Source organism: Eschrichtius robustus, chromosome 8 (assembly GCF_028021215.1).
Source record: "Eschrichtius robustus isolate mEscRob2 chromosome 8, mEscRob2.pri, whole genome shotgun sequence".
Classification (NCBI taxonomy): Eukaryota; Metazoa; Chordata; class Mammalia; order Artiodactyla; family Eschrichtiidae; genus Eschrichtius; species Eschrichtius robustus.
Window position 1 is genome coordinate 52984547 of NC_090831.1, and position 14855 is coordinate 52999401.

Here is a 14855-nt window from a genome sequence, read left to right on the forward strand (position 1 = left end):
CACTGGCCTCTCAGGCTTTACCAGAGTGGTCCCTTTAAGGAAAGTTTGCCAGACACCTGTACCTTGCAATGCCCTCAGGCGCAGCTCACATCACATGATCCTCCTGCAGAGACTCAGCAACCTTGTACTGTTATCTTTAAACATATCTTGGTTTAAAAAATTCTTTCCTGGTACTTTCCTGGTGGCGCAGTGGTTAAGAATCTGCCCGCCAATGCAAGAGACACAGGCTTGAGCCCTGGTCCAGGAAGATCCCACATGCCGCGGAGCAACTAAGCCCGTGCACCACAGCTACTGAGCCTGTGCTCTAGAGCCCAGGAGCCACAACTACTGAGCCCACGTGCCACAACTACTGAAGCCTACGTGCCTAGAGCCTGTGCTCCGCAACAAGAGAAGCCACGACAATGCGAAGCCCGCGCACCACAACAAAGACCCAACACAGCCAAAAATTTAAATAAATAAATTTTTAAAAAAAGAATCGACCTTCCAATGCAGGGGACACGGGTTCGATCCCTGGTCCAGGAAGATCCCACATAACACGAAGCAACTAAGCCCGTGCGCTACAACTACTGAGCCTGCACTCTAGAGCCCGCGAGTCACAACTACCGAAGCCCGTGCGCCGAGAGCCCGTGCTCCACAACAAGAGAAGCCACCGCAGTGAGAAGCCCGCGCACCGCAACAAAGAGTAGCCCCTGCTCCCTGCAGCTAGAGAAAGCCCGCGCGCAGCAACAAAGAGCCAACGCAGCCAAAAATAAATAAATAAATACATTTATTTTTAAAAAAGGTCTAGCTGTGACCGGCTGAGGCGGCGCGGCGGCACAGGGACGGCAGTCTTGCCCGGCTACTGCAGCACTAGGGTGTCAGTTGGTCCCGCCCAGAACACTTCAGTTCTGCCCTGCAAGGATATATTTAATAAGTGATTGGTGTGTCCCTTTTATACAAGAAAATGGAAACTGAACAGCCAGAGGAAACCTTCCCCAACACCAAAACCAATGGCGAATTTGGTAAACGCCCTGCTGAACATATGGAAGAGGAACAAGCTTTTAAAAGATCTAGAAACACTGGTGAGATGGTTGAAATATGCATATTCTGCTTCAGAGCAAGAATGCTGGGGCAGTGATTGGAAAAGGAGGCAAGAATATTAAGGCTCTCCATACAGACTGCAATGCTAGTGTTTCCGTCCCAGACAGCAGTGGCCCCGAGCGCATACTGAGTATCAGTGCTGATATTGAAACAGTTGGAGAAATTCTGAAGAAAATCATCCCTACCTTGGAAGAGGGGCTGCAGTTGCCATCACCCACCGCAACCAGCCAGCTCCCGCTCGAATCTGAAGCTGTGAAATGCTTAAATTACCAACACTATAAAGGAAGTGACTTTGACTGCGAGTTGAGACTGTTGATTCATCAGAGTCTGGCTGGAGGAATTATTGGGGTCAAAGGTGCTAAAATCAAAGAACTTCGAGAGAACACTCAGATAACAATCAAGCTTTTCCAGGAATGTTGTCCTCAATCCACTGACACAGTCGTTCTTATTGGAGGCAAACCTGATAGTGTTGTAGAGTGCATAAAGATCATCCTTGATCTTGTATCAGAGTCTCCCATCAAAGGACGTGCTCAGCATTATGATCCCAGTTTTTACGATGAAACCTATGAGTGTGGTGGTTTAAAATGATGTTCGATGACTGCCGTGGACGTCCTGTGGGATTTCCCATGCCGGGAAGAGGTGGTTTTGACAGAATGCCTCCTGGTCGGGGTGGGCATCCCATGTCTCCATCCAGAAGAGATTATGATGATATGAGCCCTCATCGAGGACCTCCTCCTGGACGAGGTGGCTGGGGTGGTGGCAGAGCTCGGAATCTTCCTCGTCCTCCACCACCACCTAGAGGAGGAGAGCTAATGGCCTATGACAGAAGAGGGAGACCTGGAGACCGTTATGATGGCATGGTTGGTTTCAGTGCTGATGAAACCTGGGACTCTGCAGTAGATGCATGGAGCCCATCAGAGTGGCAGATGGCTTATGAACCACAGGGTGGCTCTAGATATCATTATTCCTATGCCGGGGGTCATGGCTCATATGGTGATCTTGGTGGACCTATTATTACTACACAAGTAACTATTCCCAAAGATCTGGCTCGATCTATTATTGGCAAAGGTGGTCAGTGGATTAAACAAATCTGTCATGAGTCAGGAGCTTCGATCAAAACTGATAAGCCCTCAAATTGCCTGACGTCACAGGGGGGACAGAGTTTTGCTTTCAGCAACTGATGGGACACTTCCAGGCTGGTCGGGTCGCCCAGTGGCCCGACAGCCTGACAGGCTGACTGCGGTATGATCACCCTTCTTTTCTCCAGAATCTGTACATCAGGAGGTGCATGGGTGTGGGAGCCCATTCACCGCCACCCCCCACCCCCAGGGGGGATGGCACCTTCCCTGGCTGTACCCTATGATCACCAGGTGCTTGAAATGAATGCAAGATTTTTGACTTCAAGGAAAAGCTCACGTAACCACTTCTGCCTCATAATGTGTGGGATTTACTATAATGGAAGGACATTATAAAGAACAGGTAGAAAACTCACCTGTTGGTCTCCGTGTAGGAGTTAATTTTGCGTGAATCCCTCCTACGTGAGTAGATAGCAGAGGTTTATTTTTGTTCCCGTGTGTGTAGTTGTGTCAGAGGATGTAGGTATGGTGATTTGAAGCCGTCAAAGAAATATTCTCAGAACTCTCAAGACTTCTCTTGATTGGAACCGAAAGAGACCTGGAAAAGGAGGAAAAGAAAAGGAGGAGGGAGAAAGAATGACTGTTTCTCAGTAAATTCACCTTCCTGGTTGATTGTTCTCTCTTCTCATTTCTTTTAACTTCCATGTATGTCTAATGGAATAATGTAGAAAGGCTGATTTTTATGCTTTAAAAGATTTTATATCACAAAGAAATTAGAAGTGGCTAACAGAACTTATTCAAATCAATTTTACCTAGAGACTTTGATATTAAATTTGTATACTAAAAAAAAAAAAAAACAAAAACAAAACTGATAAGCCTTTAGAAGGGTCCAAAGATCGGATCATTACCATTATAGGAACACAGGCCCAGATACAGAATGCATAGTATTTGCTGCAGAACAGTGTGAAGCAGTATTCTGGAAAGTTTTTCTAAGACTAGTGAAGAACTGAAGGAGCCCTGCATCATTTTATTTTATCTGCTTCTGTTTAAAAAGGCAACATTCCTCTGTTTCATACGTGTTCTGCATTTGAGGTGTAGTGAAATCTTTGCTGTTCACCACATGTAATCTTTTAGTTCCTTACTAACAGGGTTGGGGGGTGAGGGGGGGTGTGCAAAAACTAACTTTGAAATTGTGAAACAGCGGCAGAGCGAGTGACTTTTCATTTTTGTTCACTGTTGGTGGTTTAAAAAAAATCCCCCCATGTAATTATTGTGAACTCTTTGCTTTGTGGTCACTGTAACATTTGGGGGTGGGGGGGACAGGGAGGAAAAGTAACAATAGTCCATATGTCCCTGGCATATATTCAGAGCAGTGTGCACAATGTAATGCTCTTTTGTAAGAAATGTTTTATGATTTTTAAAATAAATTTAGTGAACCTATTTTTGGTGGTCATTTTTTTTTTAAGACGGTCATTTTTCAAACGACTGAATTCCCCACAACCTGCCCCCAAACTAAACACTAAGTTCAATTTTCAGTCCTCTGTTGGATATAAATAAATGCATCTCTTCTTGGACTTAGGCAAAATATCTTGACACATTCAGTTCTGGTGATTTCTTAAGTGATTTCAAAGTCCATTGCTTGGGAGGAAATTCCACCACACATTCATGCTTATAATAAGCTGGGGATTTTTCTTTGTTTTTGCAAATGCTTGCCCCTACTTTGCGATGATTTTCTGTTTGTAATTGTGAAGAACCAAGGTGGGGAGCAATACAACAGATGGAGTAGTTGGTATAAGTATATACCAGAAGCCTAATTAATGGCGGCAAGTTTTATTAATCAGAATAATACTTGGTTATGGAAGTGACTGATGCTAAATAAATTCTGATTATTTTTTATTAGATAATTTTTCTCCTATAGACTTAAACCGTCAGCTTGGTAGTGTCTATTAGTTAAACTTTGTAAAAAATATATATATATATATTCTTGTTTTTCCATTGTATGCAAATTGAAAGAAAAAGATGTACCATTTCCCTGTGGTATGTTGGATCATGTAGGAAATGTTTGTGAACAATTCAAAAAAAGATGAAAAAAGTTCCTGTGGATGTTTTGTATAGTATCTTGGCATTTGTATTGATAGTTAAAAGTTCACTTCCAAATAAAACTCCTATAATGCTAGATTTGATGTGTGCTCAATTTGAACAAGGGTTGATTGACCCCTGTAAAATTTGTTAAAACATTCCCCTTGTAAGGAAATACAATAATCTTAAATTATAAAAAAAAAAATCCTTTCCTTTTGAATGAGCATTGCACTTAAAACATTTAACAATTAGTATATGCTTATTTTAGAAAAAAAGCTTGTGCAATAAAAAAGAAAAAAGTATGCTCACTATATCATCTATATTCATCTATAACCACTGTTAATATCTTGATGTCTATCCTTCTGGACTTTATATTCTATTATAGATTTTAAAGCAAAATTACATTATAAAGAAGTGCTACCAAATGATATCCTTTAAAAACTTAATATACTGGGAACATCTTTCTTTTTTGTTTTTTGTTTTTTAATTAGATTCCTTTGCAGGAATAAACAGAAGAGATTCAACAGCTGCTAGATCAGCAAAAGGAAGAAGCGTTTACTGTAAGTATGCCTAGCACTAAGGGATACAGGATCCATGAGACCCTAGAAGGGACACTGGCAGCATGAGCTTGAGAAGCTCCCTCTAGGATTCCACCGCTAAAGTGACTACACATCAATGTGTATTGGGGTGGCGCTCTCTTCTTTATATTGACAGGCTTCCCTGCCATACGTATCTTTTTCAGGTCCTTATAGCTTCTGCTTTTTCAGTTTCTTCTTTCCCGTGACTTCAACCTATCAAAACCTTTGGTTTTTTCGTGACCCACTATTACCCTTCTAGCCTCTCTTTATCTGGTGGAGTTTCACCTTTAGCCTCACTCTGTCGACCACTTAAATCTCTCTGCAGTTTCCATTTCAGGTTCACAAGACTGAGATTCTGATAGATCCTGATAGTCTCCTTAGGGGTGGGACTCTTGTGTCAGGACTTCAGATATGTTAATGGTCAAGAGACTGGCTGTCCTCGGGCCAGATGCCTGCCCACTCGTGGTCTGTTTGGTTGTGTCCTGCCCCTGCCCCACGGCCCGTGCTTTATCCTTTCCTACAAAATGTCTCTGGTTAGAGTTGTGGTGCCCTGTTGTGGAAACTTTAGGTATTACAGTCACCATAATTTTCTTCTAGAATTGTTTTCAAATTACGGGTGCATTAATTTAGGATGATAAAATCAACTAGAGGCTGACAACCAGAATTTAAAGAATGGAATAGAGTGGAATGGAATGGAACAGAACAGAATGGAACTGAACAGAAAGGAACAAAACAGAATAGTATAGCATAGAATAGAGCAGAATATATGAGTGCATCGCACTTCTTATGATTGAGTATTGTTTCATGAAACTTTTTTCAGATGTGTGTGTGTATAAAACAATGTATATGATATTCAAAAAAATTTACAACCTGGCATGACACAGGAATAGACACCCACCGTAAATAACTAGTACAATTGAACTGGTGAGAGACAGCTGACCCTCAACCTGTTATGCATGGGCATGGTTGTGATAAACGTGTTTATTTCTTAATATCAGTCATGTCAAAAGAATTTGACAGACACTGTTCTAGAACTCAATAAAGTTATACATCAAAATTTTAATGAGTGCGTCCTATTTGTACAAATGTGCTATAATTCATGCAACCTAGTGGTCCTGTCTCTTTTATTTTTCCCTCCTCTTTACTCCCAAGGAATATGAAACAGTCCCGCCACTACAAGAGGCCCTAAGTGATTTGGATACACTCTTAGGACACAGCTCTCCTGCATGTGACACACACATTCATTCTCTCCAACCCTCCTTCCTTCCATTCTTCTCCTCCTCCTCCTTCTTCCCCCTGCCCCCCTCCTCTCTCTCTCTCTCTCTCTCTCTCACACACACACACACACACATTGAGCATTACTGTTTTTAACCATTTTCCTATTACTGTCTGTTTAGATTGGCGCAGTGGTGGAGTGGGCTGGTTAAGAGCATGAGCTCTAGAGTTAAACTGCTGGAGCTCAATCCTGGCTCTTCCATTTACTGGGTGTGTGACCAGGTGACTTAACCTCTCTGTGCCTCAGTCCTTCATCTGTAAAATGGGTATGATAATAATAATAGTACCTTCCCCTCAGAGTTGTCTGGGAGGGCTGAATGAATCAACCTATGTAAAGTGCTAAGACGAGTGTCTACGACATAGTAAATACTCAGTTCAATGTTAGCGCTTAACATTATTTAAATTGTGTCCAGTTTTTCACAATTACAAGTAAAAATATTGATTCAATGAATACTTCTGTAGGGAAATCTTTGGAAACAGACTTTATTAAGTCTACTTAGGGAAATAGAATTGCTAGGTGAAATATGTACATTTTTAAGGTTTATTAAGAATTTTGCTATATTATCTACCTGACAGGATCTCCTACCACCAGTGTTTGAGAGCCCATTTCCCAGAAACTCTAGTCAATACTAGGTGTTATGATTTAAAACAAAAAGCCCTGGGAATTTGATTGGGAAATAATGATATCCATTATTGTATAAATTTGCTTCTCTTTGATCACTAGTGATGTAGAATAATTTTTCAAGTGCTTATTCGTCATTTATATTGATTCTCCAGCAGAGCACGTTGAGAGTGTGTCTTGATGTTGAGTTACTTTTACATGTGACTATGTCCCCATTAATCTGTGAAAGTCTCACTTTTGAATCTTCCACTCTAGCTGAGCACAAGTCCTGCACAAAACTGGTCCCAATACATCTTAGTTGAATTAAGTATCACAGTCACCACATCTGATTTCTGCAATGGATTTTTGAGCAGAATTCTCTAGCAGTCAGAAAAGGGAAAACATCAGATTGATCTACTCCGAACTATCTTAACATGGCCTTGGGCAAAGGGAGGCGGTATCCTTCCTTTGTGTGTCTGAGAATTGGATGATTACATAAGAGCATTTAAATACATTTCTTTTTTATTACTGCTTCTCTCTGGGGGTTATTTGTCCAAATGTTCCCCTTCTCAAAGAAAAGAGAATTGCTTTCATATGTGAGACTATGCAAAGACTATAGTTCCAAATGGGATGGCCTTTTCATCATCGAAAAATGTGTATAAAGCAACTACTGTGTGCTAGGCATGGAAAAGGTGTGTGTGAGCGTGAGTGTGTGTGTGTGTGCATGAGCGAGGGCAGGAATGGGTATGTGTACAACGTACAAAAAACATGCTCTTCCTGCAGGAAATTAGCCTTTAGTTGGTGAAGGAAGTAACATAGTGTAGAGAGAATGATGCTGAAGGGCATCCAGAAATTGACATGCAATACCCAGGCAGCTCGAACTTACTTTGTCAACTTGGGCAAGTCCCTTAACCTCTCTGCACTTTAGCTTCTTTACCTGGGAAATTAAGAACAATGCAATTGTGTTTCTAACAACCTCCTGCGAGCGATAGGGTGTAAGAGGTAAAGGGATGGGATGAGAGAGACACAGTAAGACTCCTACTTGGTCATTGTCAGGCAGTGAGAGAAGGGCCAGGCAAGGGAGAAAGGCTTAAAGGGGGGAAAGGGCATGTCCAGGTGAGGCGATTGAGGGGGATTTGTGTGAAGTTAGAATCTGAGCTGACCTGGCCAGTAGAGAAGAGGGTGTGGGAAGCAAAATTAGGGAAACAGCATGAGCAAAGAGCAAAAGCCAAGGTGAAAAAGCGCCAGATGTATCCACGGAAGGAGAATGAGCAGTTTGGCTGGAACAGAGGGTTCGTGCAAGTACTCACTGAGATTTCACTGGAAGAATGAACGTGTTATGGGGGAGGGCCGTGACCACGCGCAGGAGTTCACCCTCGGGGCTGTGGGCCACTTGCAGGAAGAGTGCTTCAGGATTTCCAGGAGCACCGGGTTGAGAAAGGAGCGTGCGTGGGTCTGTTAGTGCATGTGGTCGGGTGAGAGTGAGAGGGAGCAGCAGGGCATGGAAGGGCTCTTCTGTGACACGGGTTTGTCATTTCAGCTATGAGTCCTGGGTTGACTTGAAGGTTTTTTTTTTTTTTAATTTTTATTTATTTATTTTTTATTTTGGCTGCATTGGGTCTTCGTTGCTGTGCATGAGCTTTCTCTAGTTGCGGCGAGTGGGGGCTACTCTTCGTTGTGGTGTGTGGGCTTCTCATTGTGGTGGCTTCTCTTGTTGCGGAGCATGGGATCTAGGCTCACAGACTTCAGTAGTTGTGGCACGCAGGCTCAGTAGTTGTGGTGCACGGGCTTAGTTGCTCTGCGGCATGTGGGATCTTCCCGGACCAGGGCTCGAACCCGTGTCCCCTGCATTGGCAGGCGGATTCTTAACCACTGCGCCACCAGGGAAGTCGGACTTGAAGGTTTTTGAACAGAGTCAACACAGAGCAGTGTTTTAGGGCAACTAACCTGGGGGAAATACAGAGTAGGCTGGAGAAATAAGAGATCGGAGGAGGGAAGTCAGTTAGGAGGCTATTATAGTATTCAAGGCCTCATGCCTAACTTTGGGTCCTGGCAGTGAACATGAAGAAGTTATGGCTACCAGAGCTGGTTGTGAGGAATGGCTGATCGAAAATTCCCCACAGGAAGTTGGTGACACAGACCCTGAAGGTGGAGGAGGTGAGGAAAGGATCCAGTGAAGGGCAGACAGTGGAATCACAAAACAGGGGAGGGGAAAGGAGGAGAAACACTTCCTCCTCTGAGCTGAGGAAGATTTCCAAAAGGAGAAGGAGGTCACGCCTTTGTCTTTTTCTTTCTTTTCAGTAAAGTCTGGTGCAGTGGGAGGTGATCTCCGGCAGTGGTTCGGGCAGGAGTTTTGCAGTCAGACAGACACAGAATGCTTTTTAGTCATAGGTTTTTAGTTAGTGGCTCCACCACTGATGAAAGGGATGATGATCAAGAAGTTACTTTTAATCTAGTTACGCTTCTGTTTCCTCATCTGTAAATGGAGATGTTAACGAAACCGTCTGACTAGGTCCCTTGTGAGAATATTTACCCAGAGCAAAGATAATAAATAATAGCTATTGGTAAAACTATAATTATTATTTTCATGTATTTCTATTTTTATATGTACTGAGAGTGTAACCACAGAACTAGCCCTATTCTGAGTTGTTCTTTAGAGACAACAGAACAAAACTGTAAGTCATGCAGCCAAAGTATGCACGGAGGTGACAATTTTGACCTCAAACAAGACCTGGAACCAAAGTTTCTCCCCTCACGGAACCAAAGGACCAGACATGACCTGAACCGGAGCACTGGAACCCTTTCAGAAACGAACGGTCCGCTGTCCAGGAAGATCCGGTGCTGAAGCCCCGTTCCCGCACCTGACCATAAATGGCCTGCCATTCCAAAGCCTGCCAATCAAAACCTGCCCGCCAGCACTTCCTCATACCAACCCCCTCGCCTAACTCTGTAACGGGTGAGGGGTTCCCAGATGGGGAGAGAGATCTGAGGTTTGCCTCCTGTCTCCTGACTCGGCCGCCCTGCAATAAAGCCTCTTCTCCCTGCAAAGACCGTTCCCTCGGCATTGGTATCTGGGCATGAAGCCCACTCGCTCCCATACAAGGATTGAAGGGGTTCAACATTGTGGCTGGAGGTTAAAAAGTGGTGAGGGTTAGACAACCGTGAGGGAAAAGGAAAAGGGAGGGAGACGTTTTGTGATCAAACATCTGATTTCTCCTTTTTTCTCTATGTCTCATTAAAAATTTTTTATTAAAGAAATTTTCAAATACAAATGAATCTGTATACAAAATGGAAACAGACTCACAGACATAGAAAACAAACTTGTAGTTACCAAAGGGGAGAGGGAGGAGGAGAGGGATAATTTTAGGAGTATGGGATTAACAGATACAAACTGCTATACATAAAACGGAGAAGCAACAAGGATCTCCTGTATAGCACAGAGAACTATACCCAATATCTTGCAATGACCTATAATGGAATATAATCTGCAACAAACAAACCACAAATCACTATGCTCTATACCTGAAACTTAACACAATGTTTTAAGTCAACTATACTTCAAAAAAAACTAAGAAAAAAAGGTAAAGAAAATTTCAAACACAAAAGTAGAAAGAGTAGTATAATGAACCCCTTTGTACTTAACACCCAGCTTCAACATTTTGCCAACCTTGTATTATTATTTTTTGGATGGAATTATTTTAAAGCAAATCTCAGATATGATTTCTTGTAATCTTTTAAAAAGAACATGAAAATCAATTCCCAGCAGTATTATGGATGAGCTTTTATATTTTTTTATTTTTCAAAAAAGTTATTTATTTATTTATTTATTTTATTTTTGGCTGCGTTGTGTCTTCGTTGCTGCGCGCGGGCTTTCTCTAGTTTCAGCAAGCGGGGGCTACTCTTTGTTGCGATGCGTGGGCTTCTCATTGCGGTGGCTTCTCTTGTTGCGCAGCACAGGCTCTAAGTGTGTGGGCTTCGGTAGTTGTGGCACTTGGGCTCAGCAGTTGTGGCTCGCGGGCTCCAGAGCACAGGCTCAGTAGTTGTGGCGCATGGGGCTTAGTTGCTCTGTGGCATGTGAGATCTTCCTGGACCAGGGCTCAAACCCGTGTCCCCTGCATTGGCAGGCGGATTCTTAACCACTGCGCCACCAGGGAAGTCCCAAGCTATCTTTAAGAAACACTCCACTAGTTTTTTTTTTTATGCTGAATTAAATAAGGGAAAAAAGTCAAAATGCATTGAAGAGTTAGCAAGCAAGAAAGGACTTCTCAGAGTCAAAAAGCTAAGTAAAACTAAAAGTAAGAGAAGTATGCAAAGAACTAAAACTGGTTTTCACCTTGAGGATTTTAACTTAACCCAGCTGAGCATGAGTTTGAATTCTTAGTGGTTTCTAAGGATGCAGGGGACAGTGCCCCAAGCCCAGGATCCACACAAGGCAGGGAGCATAATAAGAGATTTCTATTTTTCCACATTTATGCTGGGTTTGTTTTTGTAGGTCTTTTTCTTCTCTTTGTGTTTCCTACTTAGAGAAGTTCCTTTAGCATTTGTTGTAGAGCTAGTTTGGTGGTGGTGAATTCTCTTAGCTTTTGCTTGTCTGTAAAGCTTTTGATTTCTCTGTCAAATCTGAATGAGATCCTTGCTGGATAGAGTAATCTTGGTTGAAATCTTCCCTTTCATCACTTTAAATATGTCATGCGACTGCCTTCTGGCTTGTAGAGTTTCTGCTGAGAAATCAGCTATTAACCTTATGGGAGTTCCCTTGTATGTTATTTGCCACTTTTTCCTTGTTGCTTTTAATAATTTTGCTTTGTCTTTAATTTTTGTCAATTTGATTGCTATGTGTCTTGGCGTGTTTCTCCTTAGATTTATCGTGCCTGGGACTCTCTGTGCTTCCTGGACTTGGGTGGCTATTTCCCTTCCCATGTTGGGGAAGTTTTCGATTATAATCTCTTCAAATATTTTCTTGGCTCCTTTCTCTCTCTATTCTCCTTCTGGGACCCCTATAATGCAAATGTTGGTGCATTTAATGTTGTCCCAGAGGTCTCTTAGGCTGTCTTCATTTCTTCTCATTTTTTTTTTTAAATTCTGTTCCAAGGTAGTGAATTCTATCTTTCTGTCTTCCAGGTCACTTATCCGTTCTTCTGCCTCAATTATTCTGCTATTGATTCCTTCTAGTGTATTTTTCATTTCAGTCATTGTATTGTTCATCTCTGTTTGTTTGTTCTTTAATTCTTCTATGTTTTTGTTCTTTATTTCTTCTAGGTCTTTGTTAAACATTTGTTGCATCTTCTCGATCTTTGCCTCCATTCTTTTTCCAAGGTCCTGGATCATCTTCACTATTATTTTTCTGAATTATTTTTCTGGAAGTTTGCCTATCTCCTGTCTTCATTTAGTTGTTTTTCTGGAGTTTTATCTTGTTCCTTCATCTGGTATATGGTCCCCTGCCTTTTCATTTTATCTATCTTTAGGTGAATGTGGTTTTCATTCCACAGGCTGCAGGATTGTAGTTCTTGCTTCTGTTGTCTGCCCTCTGGCAGGTGAAGCTATCTAAGAGGCTTGTGCAAGCTTCCTGATGGGAGGGACTGGTGGTGGGTAGCGGTGGGTGTTGCTCTGGTGGGCAGAGCTCGGTAAAACTAACTTTGATCCGCTTGTCTGCTGATGGTTGGGGCTGAGTTCCCTCCCTGTTGGTTGTTTGTCCTGAGGCAACCCAACACTGGAGCCTACCCGGCTCTTTGGTGGGGCTAATGGTGGACTCCAGGAGGGCTCACGCCAAGGAATACTTCCCAGAACTTCTGCTGCCAGTGTCCTTATCCTCACGGTGAGACACAGCCACCCACCCCGCCTCTGCAGGAGACCCTCCAACACTAGCAGGTAGGTCTGGTTCAGTCTCCCATGGGGTCACTGCTCCTTCCCCCTGGGTCCCGATGCACACACTACTTTGTGTGTGCCCTTCAAGAGTGGATTCTCTGTTTCCCGCAGTCCTAAGTCCTGCAATCAAATCCGGCTCGCCTTCAAAGTCTGATTCTCTGGGAATTCCTTCTCCCATTGCCAGACCCCCAGGTTGGGAAGCCTGATGTGGGGTTCAGAACCTTCACTCCAGTGGGTGGACTTCTGTGGTATAATTGCTCTCCAGTTTGTGAGTCACCCATCCAGCGCTTATGGGATTTGATTTTATTGTGACTGGCCCCTCCTACCGTCTCATTGCAGCTTCTCCTTTGTCTTTGGATGTTTTCTGGTGAGTTCCAGTGTCTTCCTGTCGATCATTGTTCAGCAGTTTGTTGTGATTCTTGTGCTCTCACAAGAGGGAGTGAGCTCATGTCCTTTTACTTCGCCATCTTCTGTTTAGGCTTAATTCTCTTTTTCCATGGAAACAGGATTTCTTTATTCTTTCAGAAGCACCTTTAGAAAAATGACCTGACTGCCTTTATTTTTAAGCTCCTCTCAAAATGAAAATTTGTTCCAACACGGATCCTGAAGGTTCAGCAAAACTGTTCATGAATGACTGGTTTTATTTCATTTTTTTCCAGCTTTATGGAGGTATAATTGACCAATAAAAAGTGTATATATTTAGAGTATACAACTTGATGATTTAGTGTATGTATACATTGTGAATGATTACCACAATCAAGTTAATTAATACGTCCATCACCTCACATAGTTACTTTCTTTTCATTTCTTTTTTTTTGGCAGTGAGAACACTTAAGATCTGCTTTCTTAGCAAATTTCAAGTATTTCAATATTATTAACTATAGTCACCATGTTGTGAGATCCCCAGAATGAGTTCATCTTGTAACTGAAAGCTTGACTAGCTTTGGAAACATCCCTTGAAGTTTTAGAAATTCCTATTAATTAAATAGCTATCTCGGGCTTCCCTGGTGGCGCAGTGGTTGAGAATCTGCCTGCCAATGCAGGGGACACGGGTTCGAGCCCTGGTCTGGGAAGATCCCACATGCCGCGGAGCAACTAAGCCCGTGAGCCACAACTACTGAGCCTGCGCGTCTGGAGCCTGTGCTCCGCAACAAGAGAGGCCGCGACAGTGAGAGGCCCGTGCACCGCGATGAAGAGTGGCCCCCGCTCACCGCAACTAGAGAAAGCCCTCGCACAGAAACGAAGACCCAACACACCCAAAAATAAATAAATTAATTTTAAAAAAAAATAGCTATCTCTGGTCTCAAGTGTTCCTTTCATATTCAAACTCTGTACAGTTACCTTATTTTTTTTCTTTAAGAGATGTAGGCTGCGTCTCTCCTTTTTTTTGAACCTCCTTTTATTATCCTAAAAATGTTCTCTTTCCTACAAAAGAGGAATTGCTATCTAAATTATATTCTCCTATGAATCAGATTGTTTATAAACGTGAGTCTGTTAATTAATCAGTTTAAAATGTCATTCTTTTTATCCTGTATTTCTAACACTCAAAAATAAGAATTTGTGAGAAGAAACAAATTGTGCATATGATTATATTTAATAATCCATTTTTTAATTTCAAAATTTGAGCTATAATTCACATATCATAAAACTTACCCTCTTAATTATACAATCCAGTGTTTAAAAATATATATTCACAAGGTTATGCAACCATTATCACTATCTAATTCCAGAACATTTTTATCACTCCAAAAGGACACTCCACTCCCACTAGCAGTCTTTCACCTTTCCACTCACCCCCCAGCCTCTGGTAACTACAAATTTACTTTCTGTCCCTATGGATTTGCTTATTCTATGAATGGAATATTTATGGAATCATATAAATGGAATCTCATGTATGTGACTTTTTTGTTTGCCCTCTTTCACTTAATGTAATGTTTTCAAGGTTAATCCATGTTTTATCAGTACTTTGTTCCTTTCTATTCCAGTCTCTTTATCCGTTTGTCTGTTGACAGACTTTTTGACTTGATTCCACCTTTTGGCTACTGTGAATAGTGCTGCAATGAACATTTGTATGTAAGTGTTGTTGGAGTACCTATTTTCAATTCTTTGGGGTATATATTTGGAAGTGATATTGCTGGGTCATATAGTAACTCGATGTTTAACATTTTAAGGAATTGGCAAACTGCTTTCCAAAGTAGTTGCACTATACTACTTGGCCATAAAAAAGAAAGAAATAATGCCAGTTGCAGCAACATGGATGCAACTAGAGATTATCATACTAAGTGAAGTAAGTCAGAAAGA

The 14855-nt window shown here is 42.1% G+C and overlaps 1 protein-coding gene across 1 annotated transcript; it reads left to right on the top strand.

Moving 5' to 3' along the window:
• Positions 1–801: 801 nt before the first annotated feature.
• LOC137768428 (heterogeneous nuclear ribonucleoprotein K-like) lies at positions 802–3207 on the top strand. The gene is given in 4 exon segments (XM_068549938.1): positions 802–1075; positions 1078–1660; positions 1663–2194; positions 3020–3207. Coding segments are annotated over 4 exon segments (1329 nt in total). The 5' UTR covers positions 802–943; the 3' UTR covers positions 3102–3207.
• Positions 3208–14855: the final 11648 nt, after the last annotated feature.